Raw genomic sequence first — 18,965 nt, forward strand, 5'->3', positions numbered from 1 at the left:
TTGTGTTTTATTTTAAACCCTCAGGTGAACTTTCAGAATGAAGGTGATTGTGTTGTTTGTGTTTGGTGAGTGAATATACTTCTGAAGACAATATTGTGAATAATCCTTTAAAATACTGCACACACATGTTGTAGATGGTGTGTGATCTCATGTTTAATCTTCTTGAAAAGTCATGTAGCAATATGGTTGTAATGGTGTTTTACTGATCCCAGGTGGTTTAATGTCACTCTACAAGTTTACGACAAAATGAAGAAAATATGACTTGTTTGGCTCCATGTAGAGACGTTTCTTATATCCTCTTTTAAATAAGCATTACTAAAAGACAAGTATTTATTTGCTGTGATCATCTTCTTTTCAGTGCTGGGTGCACTCTCTGCTGCAGGTGAAGATTTCTTTGCAAAAGTCGGGGGGAAGGTCACATTGAACTGTGGGGTCAGCAGCTACAGACGTTCTCTGCAGTGGCATCATGGAAATGACCGTCTTTTAACTGTTTATCAGACAGGCTTCACTCGCAAAGGTACTTGATTATCTCAGAACACTTAACAGTAAAGTATTTGATGATTACATTATATTAGAACATATTTTTATTTTCTGTGTTAGGCGCTGCTGAACTTGTGCAGAGGTCAGTCGTGAGACAGACAAATCTGGAAATCTCCAGTGTGAGAGAAACAGATGCTGGACGGTTCACGTGTTCAGCAGATTGGACACATCATAACCATTCACTTGTTGTGTTCTCAGGTAAACAGCAGACCCTGAAAAATATACATTTACAAATAACTGTTCAAATATAACCAAACAGTGCAGCGTTTAACATATTAGGACAGTTATGGTTTTGTTTTAATGTTCCCTGCACATTACATTGATAATCAGATTAATAAAAACATCACTGCTGAAAAATGAGGGGAAATTATTTTATGTGGCTGATGGTTCTTTTACTATAACAGGTAAAGGATATACAGCAAATATACAAAATGAATTTCTTGCACAACATGTCTTGTATATGTTTTGAAATTTGGAGACTACATTTCCCAAAATCCAACTTAGTCCTCTCCCAGTCAACCTTCAACATCTTTAACAAGTTCTGTCTTATAGGCAGCCTTCCTGCCAAAACTTTGTCCTCTCTGATTCCAAACTGTGGCAATGTCAGAAACTTCCTGAACAGGAGCGGAGCCACGGGGTGGGCAGGACCACCACAGTCTTAAGTGTGGCCACCCTGCCATTGCTGGAGTCCATCAGGAGAAGGGGAAGCATCGGAGGGGCCACGGACATATGCTGGGCTCTAGAATTACATCCATAGCTATTAAATATTACATAAGACATAACTATTAATTAATAATTCTATATTTTTTTATACTATTAGATATATAAACATAATTTTCTTTTAAAAAAATTACTTTAGCTGTATTCCTTAGTTTTTATTTCTTTTTGTCAGATACTTGAATAAAAAGCTTACTTTGTGTTTCTATATGACAGTCATGCCGTGTAAGCAAATTATGACAGTGACCAAAAAAACCAAAACAAACCAAACAGTCCAGGCCTGCTCTTTCCTCTCACCAGCTGGGTCACTACTTATTACAATCCCTCTACAGTTAAATGTTTATTTATGTTATTTTCATATCACCAAAAATGTTCCATGTGTGAAAGAGTTACCACTTTTTCTTTAATACTCAGTGTAATATGCTCTCATTGTATTTTCTTTCATGTTATAAAGCTTTGTCATGTGTAATGAGTTTGGATGAAGCACCTTGTTGGTCTCCCTTTCTCTTTGTGATTCTCACTGTATCTGTGGTTATCTGCCTGTTTCCCCTCTCAGTTTTGGTCTCTGTCAAACCCTCTGATGTTCTCCAGCTAAACAATGAGGCAACGCTCAGGTGTGAGGTGAAAGGTCAGCACCATGGTTGTGAAGTGAAGTGGAGAAGTCCAAATACATATTCACTCACAAATACATCAACAGTTCAACTCAAACCTGTAAAAACCTCACATAACGGGCCCTGGCTGTGTATCGTCACCTGTGGCAGGAATACATTTAGTGAGCATCTGGCAATCACAGTACAAGGTAATACACAGTTACTAGGAATGAAGACCCTTGTCTACATATGTAGTCAATAGAAACATAACACAGGTGTGTGTTTTTGTTCTTCAGAGCCTCCAACTACAACCCCACCATCCACCCTGAAGAACGTCACATTGTTTGTAACGAGTGTTCAGGGTACAACATGTGCGTCCAGCTTTTGCAAAATGTCTGCAAATTTGATCAAAGCGATCCTTTGTTGAATGTGTAACTCCTTCTTTTCATTCTCACTTTCTCCAATGATCTGTGTTGCATTTAGGTACTGCCAACGATTGCCCACTGGGACTCTCCTGTTGGATGTGGTTTGCGATTGGGGTGTGCTGCCAGTTTGGGATGCTCCTCATAGTTTGTGTCATTGTCTTGTGTAAGTGTATGAGAAGAAGGAGGGTGTGTGAGGAAAGCCGTTCATCAAATATTTATGTGTAGAGTTGATAGCTTATGTTAAAAGAAACCAAAAGAAAATGGGTTAAAGACCTCCTGCACCACTGTGTTTACAGATTATGGTGAACTTCTACTTAAAGTTCTTCATTGATTGTGTAACTGATCAGAGTCATGATTTCACTCCACCAAGTTCTTACAAAAGTCCTGGCACGCTTCTCAACTCGCAAAATTCTAAAAGAGTGTCTCAGATTGCGCATTACACTCTTCAGTAAATTGGTGCAGATGTACAGATGAGGTGTCGGTTTGTTTTCTGGGCCTTCCTGGGTGAAACTAAGAACCAACTAAGATCTCTCAGACATCCGTTCCGGCTTTACACACAGATTACACTTTATTGCCAAAAGTATTCACTCGTCTACCTTTAGACACATATGAACTTGAGTGACATCCCATTCTCAATCCATAGGGATTAATATGATGTAGGACCAACTGTGGCAGCTTAAACTCTTACAGGAAGACTTTCCAAAGGTTTAGGAGTGTTTATAGGTGTTTTTGGTGCTTCTGTACACCTGCTGTCTAGAAGCACATTTGTGAGGTCAGACACTGATGTTGGACTAGAAGGCCTGGCTCACAGTCTCTGCTCTAATTCATCCCAAAGTTGTTCTGTCGGGCGGAGGTCGGGACTCTGTGCAGGCCAGTCCCGCTGTTCCAACAGGCACGGGAAGGGGCCATCCCCAAAGAAGAATGAAATTGTCCAAAATGTCTTGATATGCTGAAGCAATAAGACTTCATTTTACTGGAACTAACCAGCTGAGCCCAACTAATGGAAAACAATCCCTCACAATAATCCCCCTTCCACCAACCTTTACACTTAGCACAACACAATCAGACAAGTAGCGTTCCCCTGGCAACCGTCCATTGCATTGTCCAGATGGAGAATCTTGATTCGTCCCTCCAGAGAGCATGTCTCCACTGCTCTAGAGTCCAGTCGTAGTGTGCTTTATGCTGATCTGAAGGCCACATGAAGGTTGGAGGTCTGTAGTGATTGACTCTGCTCTGTGATCTTATGTGTCCTACATCTTCATGGGTGTGCTGCTGTTATACCACTTTGGTATCATACCACTAAGAGCTGACCGTGGAATATTTAGTGAGGAAATTTCAGAAATGGAAGTGACCAGAACACCTGATTTACTGATTTGGATGCTTGAGTGAATATTTTTAGTATAATGACAAGTCCCAAACATTAGAGCAACTTCCCCAAGTCTCTTCACTCTTTCTTAACCCTGACTGTTGATTTCTGCTGCCATGATTTATCACTGCTTCCTCTTCTTTTATTGGACAATTACAGCTTGACATTGTGATAATTTGATTCTTGTTTTGTCTTGTTTTTTTTATTTCATAAAGAAAAGCTTTGTTACTTCTGCTGTGATAAATAAATGTTTTTCTGCCAAGTTATGTGCTTTTTAAATTTTTATTTCTGATATTTTTTTTCTACTTCTTGTTCTATATGATGTCAAAGGACGTGGATAATGTTAATGTTGTAAATTTTTCAGGTATATAGCTTTAGCTTTGAGGACATAAGCCCCACCCTCCTGCCTTTCTTATCTTGTATTTGTGAGGGGCAACCAATCAGATAAGGGTTTTCTCACAGAGGGTAGTGCTGAATATTAGATGAAAAAATAGATGAAAGATAAATAAGCCTCACTTGTCAATCTAAGTGGTCAGCTGGTGCCTTTTGGGGAAGTTTTAATGGATTGTGTGACTAATATTTTGATAACTACTAACCAGCCCTGAGGTCTGTGCTTCATCTCAGGTGAGTGAAATCAAGTCTTTTATTTGTTTATTACTTGGAACTCGGGATGTGTGGGACTAATCATCGTCATTGTCACTAGTCAGTCCCAGATTTACTTGTCATTTAATCTAATTGTTAAAATTAAAAAATGATACCCAATGTCAGTAACTTACTTTGTCCTAAATGTTGGCAACACTCTGCCACTAGATGGCGCATTGTTGCGAAATGCCAAAAATCTGTGAATCAAGCCCTTAGCTTTCTCCAAAAGGTGGATGGGCTCTCCCTTAGCGTTAGGATGAGGAGTTCAGTGATTATGGTTCAGAGTAGAGCCGCTGCTCCTCCACATCGAGAGGAGACCGCTAAGGCTGTCGCCCCCTGGGTGTTCAGTGTTGTGCCAAAAAGTGATCCTCTGTCCAAAACTGATTTGTTTTCACGTGTTTCTTATGTGTAATGTCTTTACTTATATTGGTAAATACAATTTATAATAATAATAGATTGCATTTATATAGCGCTTTTCGAGACCCTCATTACATTTCCACTTTCCATTCACTGTCACGTTCACACACTGGTGGAGGCAAGCTACAGTTGTAGCCACAGCTGTCCTGGGGCAGACTGACAGAAGCAAGGCAGCCATATCGCACCATCGGCCCCTCTGGCCATCACCAGTAGGCAGTAGATGAAGTGTCTTGCCCAAGGACACAACGACCAAGACAGACAGAGCTTGGGATCGAATGGGCAACCTTCCGGTTACAAGATGAGCTTCCCAACCCTCTGAACCACGGTCGCCCCAAAATTTAGTGAACAGGATTTAAAACATTATATGTAAAATTGAATAATTACCTGTTTTTCAAGTATCTTTATGGCTCCATGTTATTGTTTCTATGTCCTTTTTGGCAACTTAAAACATGTTTACAGAACTATTATTATATTTGTTGCAATTCCTGCTGTCCACTTGGCCAGATTACTTTTTTTAAAAGACATTTTTAATGTCAACAAGATTTTTTACCTTATATATAAGCCACTGCAAAAATATGATTGCAGCTTCTACCTTGTGATAGGAATGTTGTTTGTGGCTCAAGATGACTTGATATAATTAATCAGGGACACAGTTGACATATGTTTCACATATTATAGGCCAACAAGTTATTTAAAGCAGATATAATACAAGCAATTACTTTTTGGCAAACAATCACTCAGGCCTACCGGTAGAAGAGCTGGACCCTACTTGAAGGTTATAACTCTAACATTTAAATGTCTTAAACCATTTAAAGATGAAACTACATTTGTATTAAGACAGAATCTGAATTGATGCAGTAACAAATCAAGTTTAAAATAGCAGCATTTAGTCAAAATCATATTTTTTTATTTCCTGGAGTCTAATGTAAAAAATGTATTCTGATGTGGAGACAAGTGTCATGCCAGCTTTAATAACTTGTACATTTGGATTATTTTAGGTGGCTCACTACTGCCCTCTATGTGCCATTTTATGTGAGTTCTTAAGTCCTTGAATCTCTGCAATGGAGCTAGTGACAGCAACGTTATCGCAAATATCAGACACAATGTCTGCTTTTATGGGAAACAGGCCACGTTTGAAAGTGCGGGATTTATATTTAAATCGGTTCTTACATAATGACAAAAATAACAAGCACCTGTTCCCTGTTCAAAAAGAGGAATGTGGAAACTGGGTGGAGCCATGTGATCAAATCTGTGCTCAAAGAAGTCAAAGGAGAGACCAAATCAGTATAGTGATTACAAAGGCATGAAGTCTTAAACATTTCTTCTGTTAAAAACATCCTTGGAGGGTGGAGATGATCTGCTGTAAAGACCTCTGAAGGGAGCAGCTGAAAGAAAAAGAAGGGATCGGCTATTTTTCCATGTTCATATTTGTTATTGACAAATCAGCCCTGGTTTAAGTGACATTTCAAGTTTTAAACAAATTTTTGGAAGCAACTAGTGAAATAATAGCAAAAATAAAAACATTTCTTCCAGCAGAAAATAGATGACTTCCTTACAAACGTCCAAACTGCTTATTATATATGTGCTTGCTGCTCTCTGCCCAGTGATTAAGTTATTTATTAGTTCAGGGCAAATATCGCTAAAGAATTGCATTAAAATAAAATGTGGTAACTTTTGAGCTTCTTCAGCAGGGGGCACCATACTCCACATCTGCTCTGACAAAACTCATTTCATGGCTGCTGATGTGCACAGTCTGACATGTTAATCTGTCAAAGAAGTGAAGGTTTGAAGGATTTATATCCATCTATCACCAACATACCTGGAGGAAAAATGTTTGTGTCATGTCTGAATAAAAGAAAATGGACCAGTTTCTACTAATGAGTCCTGCTTTAACTTTTATTATGACATCTGTACCTGAGCTGTACATTTGGAGGCAGCAGGTGCTGTTAAACAGGCCTTTGTGTGTTTTATCTTTGTGTCTCACAGATGGGTGATCTTCAACAATCAGGTGAAGGTGTGCACCACAGAGACCTATGATAGCTCTCCCTCTACTGCAGGCTGAATGAGGTGATGTTTGTCTTTAAATCCTCTGATTACAAACCTCAGGTCTGTTCAGAGAGCAGGTTCAGTTTGTTTCCTGGGCCTTGCTCAGTAAAACTGAGAACCACCTGAGATCTGTCAGACATTTGTTCAAGTTTAACTCACAAATTATGTCTGAAAACCAACAAGACCCACGGCTGCTTCGGGTCCTCTCTGCTTTTATTGGACGATTGGAGTTTGGTGTCATCACTTCAGTCTGACGCCACCTCCTCCTCTGCCTGTTAGTGTGAGGAAATAAGACAAAGAAAGACTTTAACATCCACAATAAGAGAAAATGTCATTTAATGAAAAGAATTAAAACTAATGTCTGTCAAAAAAGAAAAAAACACACCGAATCAGCTCATTTACCTTCAGTTTCTTTTATTTTGAAAACAAATACTTGGTTACTTCTGCTGTGATGAATAAATATTGGTTGTTTTTAAAACTCTGTGTTCTTTCTATTCTTCCTATTATGACTTCCCTGTTTATTTCAAGTTATTTTCACTTCTCTGTTACAGGAATCATTGTGGATCCATGAGTATAATCTGACTGAGTGTTTTCAGCTCAGCTTTTTTTAAGTCACTGTGCAGAACTTTCTTCAGCTTTTTGTAAGAACTGCACTGAGTAGAAAATGCCAGGCCTAGATTGCAGGAAAGCACAGACATCAGTAGCAAACCCACAAAGATCTGGGGTTTGCAGTGGCCTACAACTTTCCAGAGTGCAGCTCTCTCTTCAGATGTCTTCCGCCTTCTACACTTTTGCATCCTTGAGCTCTTGTTTTCAGTGAAGTGAAGCACGGAGAGGATGAAGAGAGAATTTTGCCTTCAATAACTGAACTAAAAGACACAAAATCTGCTCAAAATTAAGGTAAGATCTAAACCTACATTTTAAAATTGGCTTTTATACTTCAAAATAAATTCATATAATTTAACTCGACTATCCCGGAAACTTTCTGTTTGCTCCGTAATGGAGTTCAAAGTTACAGCAGAGGCACCAGTTTAAGAGCAAATACAGATTAAATGTTTTAAGTATTTCAGAAATTGTTGTTTGTACGGAGTCAAAGTTAAAAGCTTTTAAACAAAACCGAAGAAAAATCAGTTGAATCTTGTTTCAAAGCTTTGATGTGTACGATCACATTAATTTAATAGGCTTAAAGATGCTTTAAGCTGTGAGTTTAGTTCTGTGGTTCAGTCACTGAGACTGAAGTTTTTTAAATGATAAGTTTGAAACTGAGCTTTAACGTTTTTCTTTTTGGCGTCATCAAAATCAAAGCACCTTATGTAGAGGCAGCAAATTCTTGTTTAATATTCATTTTGATGCAATTTAATTGGAAGTATAATGATCTCAGTTAAGCTGTTTTTTTAGGAGAATTAATATATACGTCACTTCAGTGGAAACAAATTTCTATTTTTCCTCTTAAAAACTTCTCATTTCTGATGAGCAGTCAGATAAAGTTACAGCAGATTTACAGGAAACACCTTCACATGAGCTGTTGGTGAGATTAAATTAAAAAGCCACAAGAAATGTTTGACTTTCTCAGTGACACTCTTTTTCACTTTTTAAGTGTAACGCTTGATTTTATCATTTTTGACATACGACACAGAGAGAGGACAGAAACAGAGCGAGGGCTTGGTGGTTTCTCTGTAAAGTGTTCATGCGAAGAAGAATCTCTCTGTGGCTGTGTGTGAAATGAAAGTGTTCACGTTTAATTAGTTTTCTTGTTATGATTTCGTGTTAACAGTAATTTTTATTTGTGTTTTATTTGAAACCCTCAGGTCAACTTTCAGAATGAAGGTGATTATGTTGTTTGTGTTTGGTGAGTGAACATACTTGTGAAGACAATATTGTGAATAATCCTTTAAAATACTGCACACACATGTTGTAGATGGTGTGTGACCTCATGTTTAATCTAATTGAAAAATCTTCTATAAATATGGTTGAAGTGGTGTTTTAATCATCTCAGGTTCTTTAATGTCACTGCACAAGTTTACGACGACATAAAGAGAATAGGACTGGTTTTGTCTCCATGTAGAGACGTTTCTTATATCCTCCTTTAAATACACATTAATACAAGATGCGTATATATTTACTGTGATTGTCTTCTTTTCAGTGCTGGGTGCACTCTCTGCTGCAGGTGAAGATTTCATTGCAAAAGTTGGGCAGAAAGTCACATTGAACTGTGGGGTCAGCAGCTACAGAAACTCTCTGCAGTGGCTTCATGGAAATGACCATCTTTTTACTGTTTATCAGAGAGGCCTCTATCGCAAAGGTACTTCATTATCTTGAAATACTTAACAGTAAACATCAGTATGTGATGATTACATTATATTAGAACATATTTTTATTTTCTGTGTTAGGCACTGCTGAACTTGCACGGAGGTCAGTCGTGAGACAGACGAATCTGGAAATCTCCAGTGTGACAGAAACAGATGCTGGATGGTTCACATGTTTGGCAGATGGGACACATCATGAACATTCACTTTCTGTGTTGTCAGGTAAACACCAGACCCTTGAAAATATACAATTACAAATAAATGTTCATATTTATTGGAACAGTGAGGGGTTTAACATTTTAGCACAATTATGGTTTTGTTTGCTGGATCCTTTCATGTTACACTGATAATCAGGTTAATAAAAATGACACTGCTGTGAAATGAGGGGAAATTTGTTTAATGTGACTGATGGTTTTGTTACTATAACAGGTAAAAGGATATACAACAAAAATATACAATGTATTTCTTACACACTATGTTTTGCACTCACATTAGACAATTCAAAGCAGCAGAGACCAAAATCCAGATTATACTATTGAAAAATCAAGCTCAGAGTACTACATTTCCTTTAATTCAACTTAATCCTCTCCCAGTCAGCCTTCAGCATCTTTAACAAACTCTGTTGTACAGGCAGCTTTCCTTGTTTGATGTCTCTAATCCCAACATGGGACACCACTGAAACTTCCTGAACAGGAGATGAGCCACGGGGTGGGCAGGACCACCACAGTTTAAGTGTGGCCCAGTCCGTCAGATGAGTGGGAAGCATTGGAACGGCTACACACATACTCAGGGCTCTATAATTACATCCATAACTATTAAAATATAGTTATCTTATTAACCCTGTAAACATAATTTACAAAGTTCGGATGAAGCACTTGGTTCAGCATGGTCTCCCTTTCTCTTTGTGATTCTCATGTATCTGTTATTGTCTGTCTGTTGTCCGTCTCAGTTTTGGTCTCCGTTCAGCCCTCTGATGTTCTCGAGCTAAACAATGAGGCAACGCTCCAGTGCGAGGTGAAAGGTCAGCCCCAAGGTTGTGAAGTGAAGTGGCAGAGTCCAAATACAGATTCTCCCACAAATCCATCAACAGTTCAACTGAAACCTGTAACAAGCTCACATAATGGGGCCTGGGAGTGTATCGTCACCTGTGGCAGCAATAAGTTTAGTCAGAGTCTGACCATCACAGTCGAAGGTAATACACAGGCACTAGGAATGAAGACCTTTGTGTGCATATGTGGTCAAAGAAACATAAAGATGTGTGTTTTTGTTCTTCAGAGCCTCCAACTACAACAACTACAACAACTCCACCAACCACCCGTAAGAACATCACATTATTTGTAACGAGTGTTCAGAAGACAACATGTACAACACGTGCGTCCGGCTTTTGCAAAATGTCTGCAAATTTGATCAAAGTGATCCTTTGCTGAATGTGTAACTCATTCTTGTCATTCTCACTTTGTCCAATGATCTGTGTTGCATTCAGGTACTGCCAACGATTGCCCACTGGGACTCTCCTGTTGGATGTGGATTGCAATCGGAGTCTGCTGTCAGTTTGGGATCTTCCTGATAGTTTGTGTCATTGTCTTGTGTAAGTGTATGAGAAGAAGGAGGGTATGTGAGGAAAGGCGTTCATCAAATATTTATGTGTAGAGTTGATTGTTGACGATGAAACAAAAAATGGCTTAAGTCTAAATGACTGTCTCAGATTGAGTATTACACTCTTCAGTAAATTGGTGCAGATGTACAGATGAAATGTTCGGTTTGTTTCCTGGACCTCGCTGAGTAAAACTGAGAACTACCTGAAATCTGTGAAACATCTGTTCACACTTTACTTGCAAATGACACTTTATTGCCAAAAGCGTTCACTCGTCTAACTTCATACACATATGAACTTGAGTGGCATCTCATTCTCAATCCTTGAGGTTTAATATGATGTAGGTCCAACCGTGGCAGCTAAAACTCTTATGGGAAGGCTCCAAAGATTTAGGAGTGTTTATAGGAATTTTTTGACCATTCTTCCAGAAGCACATTTGTAAGGTCAGACACTGATTCTGGACTAGAAGGCCTGGCTCACAGTCTCTGCTCTAATTCATCCCAAAGGTGTTCTGTCAGGTTGAGGTCGCGACTCTGTTCAGGCCAGTCACGTTGTTCCAACAGGAACAGGAAGAGACCATCCCCAAACTGTTCCCACAAAGTTGGAAGAATGAAATTATCCAAATTGTCTTGATATGCTGAAGCATTAAGAGTTCCTTTTATTAGAACTAACCAACTGAGCCCAACCCCTGAACAAAAACCTCGCACAATAATCCCCCCACCCCCACCCCCACCAACCTTTACACTTAGCACAACGCAATCAGACAAGTAGCGTTCCCCTGGCAACCATCCATTGCATTGTCCAGATGGAGAATCTTGATTCGTCACTCCAGAGAACATGTCTCCACTGCTCTTGAGTCCAGTCGTAGCGTGCTTTATGCTGATCTGAAGGCCACATGAAGGTTGGAGGTCTGTAGTGATTGACTCTGCTCTGTGATTTTATGTGTCCTACATCTTCATGGCTGAGGTTCTGTTATTCCACTTTGCTATAATGCCACTAACAGCTGACCGTGGAATTTTTAGTAATGTGGAAATTTAGAAACGAAGTGACCAAAACATCTGAATTTAATGATTTGGATGCTTGAGTGAATATTTTGAGTATATTAAGAAGTCCCAAACAAGAGCAACATTTTTGAGCCTCCTCACATCCTGACTGTTGATTTCCACTGCCATAATTTATCACTGCTTCCTCTTCCTTTATTGGACGATTACAGCTTGGTGTCACCACTTCAGCATTCAGCCTCCTCCTGGAGCTGCTAGTCTGAGGAAATAGCAAAATATCCAAACAAACAAAAAAACAGAATAACAACAAAAGTGTGTTTCAACAAAAAAGCACCAAAACAACTTGTTTTTCTTTGGTTTGGTGAGATGTAATTTGAAGATTCTTGTTTTGTCTTGTTTTTTATTTCAAAAAGAAACGCTTTGTTACTTCTGCTGTGATAAATAAATGTTTTTCTGTCAGGCTGTGTGCTCTTTCAATTTTTGTTTCTGATATTTTTTTTCTACTTTTTTTCTATATGATGTCAAAAAGAGTGGATAATGTTAATGGTGTTGTTAATTTCTCAGCTATATATCTTTATCTTTGAGCTTATAAGCCCCACCCTCTTGCCTTTCTTCTCTTGTATTTGTCAGCGGCAGCCAATCAGAAGGTTTTCTCATGCAGAGTAGGGCTAATTATTAGATGAAAATCACATAAATAAGGCTCACCTGTCAATCGATATGACCAGCTGGTGCCTTTTGGGGAAGAATTAATGGATTGTGTGACTAATATTCTCATAACTGATAACCAACCCAGAAGTCTGTGCTTCAGTTCAGGTGAGTGAAATTCGAGTGTTTTATTAGTTTATTACTTGGAACTCAGGATGTGTGCGAACGAACATCCATGAATACATCAGGAGGATGGCCCCAAGGAAGACGAAGAACCATCATGGAAGGACAGGCCCTGCACGTTATGTACCACCAGCAGATAGTGGAGGTGCCTGATAACCAGAAATCCTACCAGTGGCTGGACAAAGCTGGACTGAAAGACAGGACAGAGGCACTAATCATGGCAGCACAGGAACAAGCTCTGAGCACAAGATCCATAGAGGCTGGGGTCTATCACACCAGGGAAGACCCCAGGTGCAGGCTGTGTAAAGATGTCCCTGAGACAATCCAGCACATAACAGCAGCGTGCAAGATGCTAGAAGGAAGTGCATACATGGAACGCCATAACCAAGAGGACGGCATAGTATAGAGAAACATCTGTGCCGAATACGGCCAGGAAGTCTCAAGGTCAAAATGGGAGACGCTCCCAGGGGTGGTGGAGAACGAGTGTTTATTGCAGTGCTACAATTTTAACTGGATTTTCATTCTTTACATCCTGTATTTATTTTTATTCTGGTGTAGAGACAAATATCATTAATAACTTGTATATTTTGAGCATTTTAGGTGCCTGACTACTGCCCTGTATGTGCCATTTTATGTGAGTTCCTCACTCCTTGAATATTTGCAGTGAAGCTAGTGATAGCAACGTTATTGCAAATATCAGACACAATATCTGCTTTTATGGGAAACACAGCAAGTTTAAAAGTACAGGATTTACATTAAAATCCTTTTTTACATTATGTAAAATAACGAGCAATTGTTCACTGGTGAAAAAGACAAATGTGGAAACTTGGAGCAATTTGATAAAATCTACAAATCGTCTTTGGATGTCATAGGAGAAACAATATCACTACAGTGATTACAAAGACATGAGGTTGTGAACATTTATTCGGTTAAAAAACTCCTTGGAGATGGAGATGATCTGCTGTAAAGACCCTGAAAGGAGCACCTGACAGAAAAAGAGGGGATCAGCCATTTTTCCATGTTCATATTTGTTATTAACAAATCAGCCCTGGTTGAAGGGACATTGCATAGTTTTACTCAAAATTTAAAAGCAACTTTAGTGAAATCATTGCAAAAGAAAACAAAAACATTTTCTCCTACAGAAAAAAAAATAGATGACTTCCTTACAAACGTCCAAACTGCTTATTATATATGTGCTTGCTCAAATATCGCTAAAGAATTGCATTAAAATAAAATGTGGTAACTTTTGAGCTTCTTCAGCAGGGGGCACCATACTCCACATCTGCTCTGACAAAACTCATTTCACAGCTGCTGATGTGCACAGTCTGACATGTTAATCTGTCAAAGAAGTGAAGGTTTGAAATATTTATATCCATCTATGACCAACATACCTGGATGAAAAATGTTTGTGTCATGTCTGAATAAAAGAAAATGGACCAGTTTCTACTGATGAGTCCTGCTTTAACTTTTATTATGACATCTGTACCTGAGCTGTACATTTGGAGGCAGCAGGTGCTGTTAAACAGGCCTTTGTGTGTTTTATCTTTGTGTCTCACAGATGGGTGATCTTCAACGATCAGGTGAAGGTGTGCACCACAGAGACCTATGATAGCTCTCCCTCTACTGCAGGCTGAATGAGGTGATATTTGTCTTTAAATCCTCTGATTACAAACCTCAGGTCTGTTCAGAGAGCAGGTTCAGTTTGTTTCCTGGGCCTTGCTCAGTAAAACTGAGAACCACCTGAGATTTTGTCAGACATTTGTTCAAGTTTAACTCCTAAAAATTATTTCAGAAAACCAACAAGACCCACGGCTGCTTCAGGTCCTCTCTTCGTTTATTGGACGATTGGAGTTTGGTGTCATCACTTCAGTCTGACGCCACCTCCTCCTCTGCCTGTTAGTGTGAGGAAATAAGACAAAGAAAGACTTTAACATCCACAGTGAGAGAAAATGTCATTTAATGAAAAACTAATGTCTGTCAAAAAAGAAGAAAAAAAAACAGCAAATCAGCTCATTTACCTTCCGTTTCTTTTATTTTGAAAACAAATACTTTGTTACTTCTGCTGTGATGAATAAATATTGGTCTTTTTTAAAACTCTGTGTTCTTTCTATTCTTCCTATTATGACTTCCCTGTTTATTTCAAGTTATTTTCACTTCTCTGTTACAGGAATCATTGTGGATCCATGAGTATAATCTGACTGAGTGTTTTCAGCTCAGCTTTTTTTAAGTCACTGTGCAGAACTTTCTTCAGCTTTTTGTAAGAACTGCACTGAGTAGAAAATGCCAGACCTAGATTGCAGGAAAGCACAGACATCAGTAGCAAACCCACAAAGATCTGGGGTTTGCAGTGGCCTACAACTTTCCAGAGTGCAGCTCTCTCTTCAGATGTCTTCCGCCTTCTACACTTTTTGCATCCTTGAGCTCTTGTTTTCAGTGAAGTGAAGCACGGAGAGGATGAAGAGAGAATTTTGCCTTCAATAATTGAACTAAAAGACACAAAATCTGCTCAAAATTAAGGTAAGAGCTCAACTCACATTTTAAAGTTGGGTTTTATGTTTCAGAATAAATTCAAAGGAGTTAACTCGACTATCCTGGAAACTTTCTGTTTGCTCCGTAATGGAGTTCAAAGTTACTGCAGAGGCACCAGTTTAAGAGCAAATACAGATTAAATGTTTTAAGTGTTTCAGAAATTGTTGTTTGTACGGAGTTGTAGTTAAAAGCTTTTAAACAAAACTGAAGAAAAATGCGCTGAAGTTTGTTTCTAAGCCTTTGATGTGTACGATCATGTTAATTTAATAGGCTTAAAGATTCGTTAACCTGTGACTTCAGTTCTGTGGTTCAGTCACTGAGATTTAATTTTTCAAATGAGGCTCACAGAGTTAAGTTTAAAACTGAGCTTTAACTTTTTACTTTTGGCGTCATTGAAGCACCTTATGTGGAGGCAGCAAATTCTTAATAAGTGTTAAAATTCATTTTGATGCTAGTTAATTGGACACATAATGATCTCAGTTGAGCTGTTTTTTAGGAGAATTAATATATACGTTAATATATACGTCAGTTCAGTGGAGACAAATTTATATTTTTCTTCTTAAAACTTCTCCTTTCTGATGGGCAGATAAAGTTACAGCAGATTTACAGGAAACACCTTCACATGAGCTGTTGGTGAGATTAAATTAAGAAGCCACAAGAAATGTTTGACTTTCTCAGTGACACTCTTTTTCACTTTTTAAGTCCAACACTGAGTTTTATCATTTTTGACATACGACACAGAGAGAGGACGGAAACAGAGTGAGGGCTTGGTGGTTTCTCTGTAAAGTGTTCATGTGAAGAAGAATCTCTCTGTGGCTGTGTGTGAAATGAAAGTGTTCACTTTTAATTAGTTTTCTTGTTATGATTTCGTGTTAACAGTAATGTTCATTTGTGTTTTATTTTAAACCCTCAGGTCAACTTTCAGAATGAAGGTGATTGTGTTGTTTGTGTTTGGTGAGTGAATATACTTGTGAAGACAATATTGTGAATAATCCTTTAAAATACTGCACACACATGTTGTAGATGGTGTGTGACCTCATGTTTAATCAAACTGAAAAATCTTCTATAAATATGGTTGAAGTGGTGTTTTAATCATCTCAGGTTATTTAATGTCACTGCACAAGTTTACGACGACATAAAGAGAATAGGACTGGTTTTGTCTCCATGTAGAGACGTTTCTTATATCCTCCTTTAAATACACATTAATACAAGATGCGTATATATATTTACTGTGATTGTCTTCTTTTCAGTGCTGGGTGCACTCTCTGCTGCAGGTGAAGATTTCATTGCAAAAGTCGGGGGGAAAGTCACATTGAACTGTGGGGTCAGCGGCAACATAAAGTCTCTGCAGTGGCATCATGGAAATGACCATCTTTTAACTGTTTATCAGACAGGCTTCACTCGCAAAGGTACTTGATTATCTCAGAACACTTAACAGTAAAGTATTTGATGATTACATTATAATAGAACATATTTTTATTTTCTGTGTTAGGCACTGTTGAACTTGTGCAGAGGTCAGTCGTGAGACAGACGAATCTGGAAATCTCCAGTGTGAGAGAAACAGATGCTGGATGGTTCGCATGTTCGGCAGATGGGACACGTCATGAACATTCACTTTCTGTGTTGTCAGGTAAACAGCAGACCCTGGAAAATATACAATTACAAATAAATGTTCATATTTATTGGAACAGTGAGGGGTTTAACATTTTAGCACAATTATGGTTTTGTTTTCTGGATCCTTTCATGTTACACTGATAATCAGGTTAATAAAAATGACACTGCTGTGAAATGAGGGGAAATTTGTTTAATGTGACTGATGGTTTTGTTACTATAACAGGTAAAAGGATATACAACAAAGATATACAATGTATTTCTTACACACTATGTTTTGCACTCACATTAGACAATTTAAAGCAGCAGAGACCAAAATCCAGATTATACTATTGAAAAATTAAGCTCAGAGTACTACATTTCCTTTAATTCAACTTAATCCTCTCCCAGTCAGCCTTCAACATCTTTAAATAAGTAAGTAAAGTTTATTAATTAAGCGCTTTTCATAGACATGCCGTCACAAGGCGCTGTACACAAAGATTAAAATAAACAGAAAGTTAAGTCACAGAATTTTCAATATACACAATATAAAAGTTTAATAGTAAATAAAAATGTAAAATTTAAAAAGCGTTGATCAACAGAAGGCTTGTTTAAAAAGATACGTTTTAAATGCTTTTTAAAGGATACCATAGAGTCAGCCAAACGTAGTTCTGGTGATAAACTGTTCCACAGACTGAAAGGCCCTGTCCTCTTTCAGACGTGTACGGGGAAAAACCTCTTTAAAAAACTCTGTTGTACAGGCAGCTTTCCTTTGTTTGATGTCTCTAATCCCAACGTGGGACACCACTGAAACTTCCTGAACAGGAGATGAGCCATGGGGTGGGCAGGACCACCACAGTTTAAGTGTGGCCCAGTCCGTCAGATGAGTGGGAAGCATTGGAACGGCTACACACATACTCAGGGCTCTAGAATTACATCCATAACTATTACAATATAGATATCTTATTAACCCTGTAAACATAATTTACTTAAAATTCACTTTAGCTAGATTGCTTTTTTTTTGTGAACGGCTGCTTAAACAATAGAGCTTATGCTGTGTTTCTATATGACAGTGATGCCTGTGTAAGCAAATTATGACAGTTAGTGACAAAAAAAATACAATTTGACTACACTAATTTGTAGTAAAGGAAAAAGACACAAACATCAGCTTGTGACATAATAAACAGTCCAGGCCGGATCTTTTCTGTCACTAGCTGGGTCACTACTTATTACAATCCCTCTACAGTTCATCTATGATATTTTCATATCACCAAAAATGTTCCAATGTGTGAAAGCGTTACCACTTTTCCTTTAATACTTAGTGTAATATGCTCTCATTCTTTTCCTCTCAAGTTATAAAGCTTTGTAATGTGTGTAGCAAGTTCGGATGAAGCACTTTGTTCAGCATGGTCTCCCTTTCTCTTTGTGATTCTCACTGTATCTGTTGTTGTCTGTCTGTTGTCCATCTGTTCTCCTTCTCAGTTTCCATCTCCGTTCAGCCCTCTGCTGTTCTCAAGCTGAACGATGAGGCAACGCTCCAGTGTGAGGTGAAAGGTCAGCCCCAAGGTTGTGAAGTGAAGTGGCAGAGTCCAAATACAGATTCTCCCACAAATCCATCAACAGTTCAACTGAAACCTGTGACAAGCTCACATAATGGGGCCTGGGAGTGTATCGTCACCTGTGGCAGCAATAAGTTAAGTCAGAGTCTGACCATCACAGTACAAGGTAATCCACAGGCACTAGGAATGAAGACCTTTGTGTGCATATGTGGTCAAAGAAACATAAAGATGTGTGTTTTTGTTCTTCAGAGCCTCCAACTACAACAAAGCCACCATCCAAACCAGACGGCAAAAGTGAGAAAACCTGCGACACATGTGCGTACAGTTTATCACGACTTCTGCTCACAGAGATCCTTCACTGAATGTGTATCTGACACTTTTAATGCTTCAATAATCTGTTTGGCTTTCAGGCGGTAACGATGACGCTTCACCGGGGCTGTTGGGGCTCGCCTGGTGGGTGTGGGTTGCCATTGGTGTTGGCTGCCTGGTTGCGATTCTCCTGATGGTTTGCGTCATTGTCTTGTGCGTGAGAGTCAAAAGAAGGAAGGTAAGTGAGGAGATCCATTCATCGCATCTTTATGTGGTGCTGTGATGACTGAAGATGAAACAAAGAAGAATGGCTCTCTGTAGCAAACAAAAAATGCATTTCTTTTTCTTCTCTTGTTTTTTTAGAAGAGATTTCTGAAGATGAAGGGCCAACAACGACCCAGGCATAAGAAATACTGCCAGTGTGACCAGTAAATGTTCTCATTTTACTTCAATCTCATAAAAAAAATCCCCTTTTACCCCCACTTCAGCGATCTCTCTTCACTTTA

The 18,965-nt window shown here is 38.7% G+C and overlaps 2 protein-coding genes across 9 annotated transcripts in view; both read left to right on the top strand.

Moving 5' to 3' along the window:
• The window catches only part of LOC146508489 (uncharacterized), a 34,394-nt gene that overhangs the window by 12,791 nt on the left and 2,638 nt on the right, over window positions 1-18,965 (top strand). The window contains exons 1-10 of one of the 8 annotated variants that reach the window (XM_085178095.1): window positions 12,422-12,457; window positions 14,031-14,111; window positions 14,640-14,989; window positions 15,915-15,955; window positions 16,252-16,410; window positions 16,494-16,631; window positions 18,074-18,316; window positions 18,400-18,465; window positions 18,561-18,697; window positions 18,823-18,887. In XM_085178095.1, the coding sequence (XP_085034221.1) occupies window positions 15,928-15,955; window positions 16,252-16,410; window positions 16,494-16,631; window positions 18,074-18,316; window positions 18,400-18,465; window positions 18,561-18,697; window positions 18,823-18,887 (836 nt within the window). In that variant the 5' untranslated portion in view covers window positions 12,422-12,457; window positions 14,031-14,111; window positions 14,640-14,989; window positions 15,915-15,927. Of the gene's footprint in view, window positions 1-24; window positions 66-358; window positions 518-600; window positions 739-1,813; window positions 2,057-2,143; window positions 2,219-2,330; window positions 3,905-7,544; window positions 7,644-12,421; window positions 12,458-14,030; window positions 14,112-14,262; window positions 14,412-14,639; window positions 14,990-15,914; window positions 15,956-16,251; window positions 16,411-16,493; window positions 16,632-18,073; window positions 18,317-18,399; window positions 18,466-18,560; window positions 18,698-18,822; window positions 18,888-18,965 lie in introns of those variants that run through there. The other 7 variants (XM_085178094.1, XM_085178093.1, XM_085178091.1 and 4 more) reach the window with 7 other exon arrangements.
• On the top strand, window positions 7,534-14,103 carry LOC146508491 (uncharacterized). The gene is made up of 8 exons (XM_085178104.1): window positions 7,534-7,643; window positions 8,552-8,592; window positions 8,887-9,045; window positions 9,134-9,271; window positions 9,999-10,241; window positions 10,325-10,411; window positions 10,533-12,457; window positions 14,031-14,103. The coding sequence occupies exons 2-7, from the start codon at window positions 8,565-8,567 to the stop codon at window positions 10,697-10,699; spliced, it is 822 nt and encodes a 273-aa protein (XP_085034230.1). The 5' UTR covers window positions 7,534-7,643; window positions 8,552-8,564; the 3' UTR covers window positions 10,700-12,457; window positions 14,031-14,103.

Source organism: Neolamprologus multifasciatus, chromosome 11 (genome assembly GCF_963576455.1).
Source record: "Neolamprologus multifasciatus chromosome 11, fNeoMul1.2, whole genome shotgun sequence".
NCBI classification, from domain to species: Eukaryota; Metazoa; Chordata; class Actinopteri; order Cichliformes; family Cichlidae; genus Neolamprologus; species Neolamprologus multifasciatus.

Coding starts and splice junctions, on each gene's coding strand:
- LOC146508491 (XM_085178104.1), top strand. CDS start 8,565: ATGAAGGTGATTATGTTGTTTGTGTTTG. Junction 8,593..8,886: donor GATTATGTTGTTTGTGTTTG/GTGAGTGAACAT, acceptor TCTTCTTTTCAG/TGCTGGGTGCACTCTCTGCT. Junction 10,412..10,532: donor GAGTGTTCAGAAGACAACAT/GTACAACACGTG, acceptor TGTTGCATTCAG/GTACTGCCAACGATTGCCCA.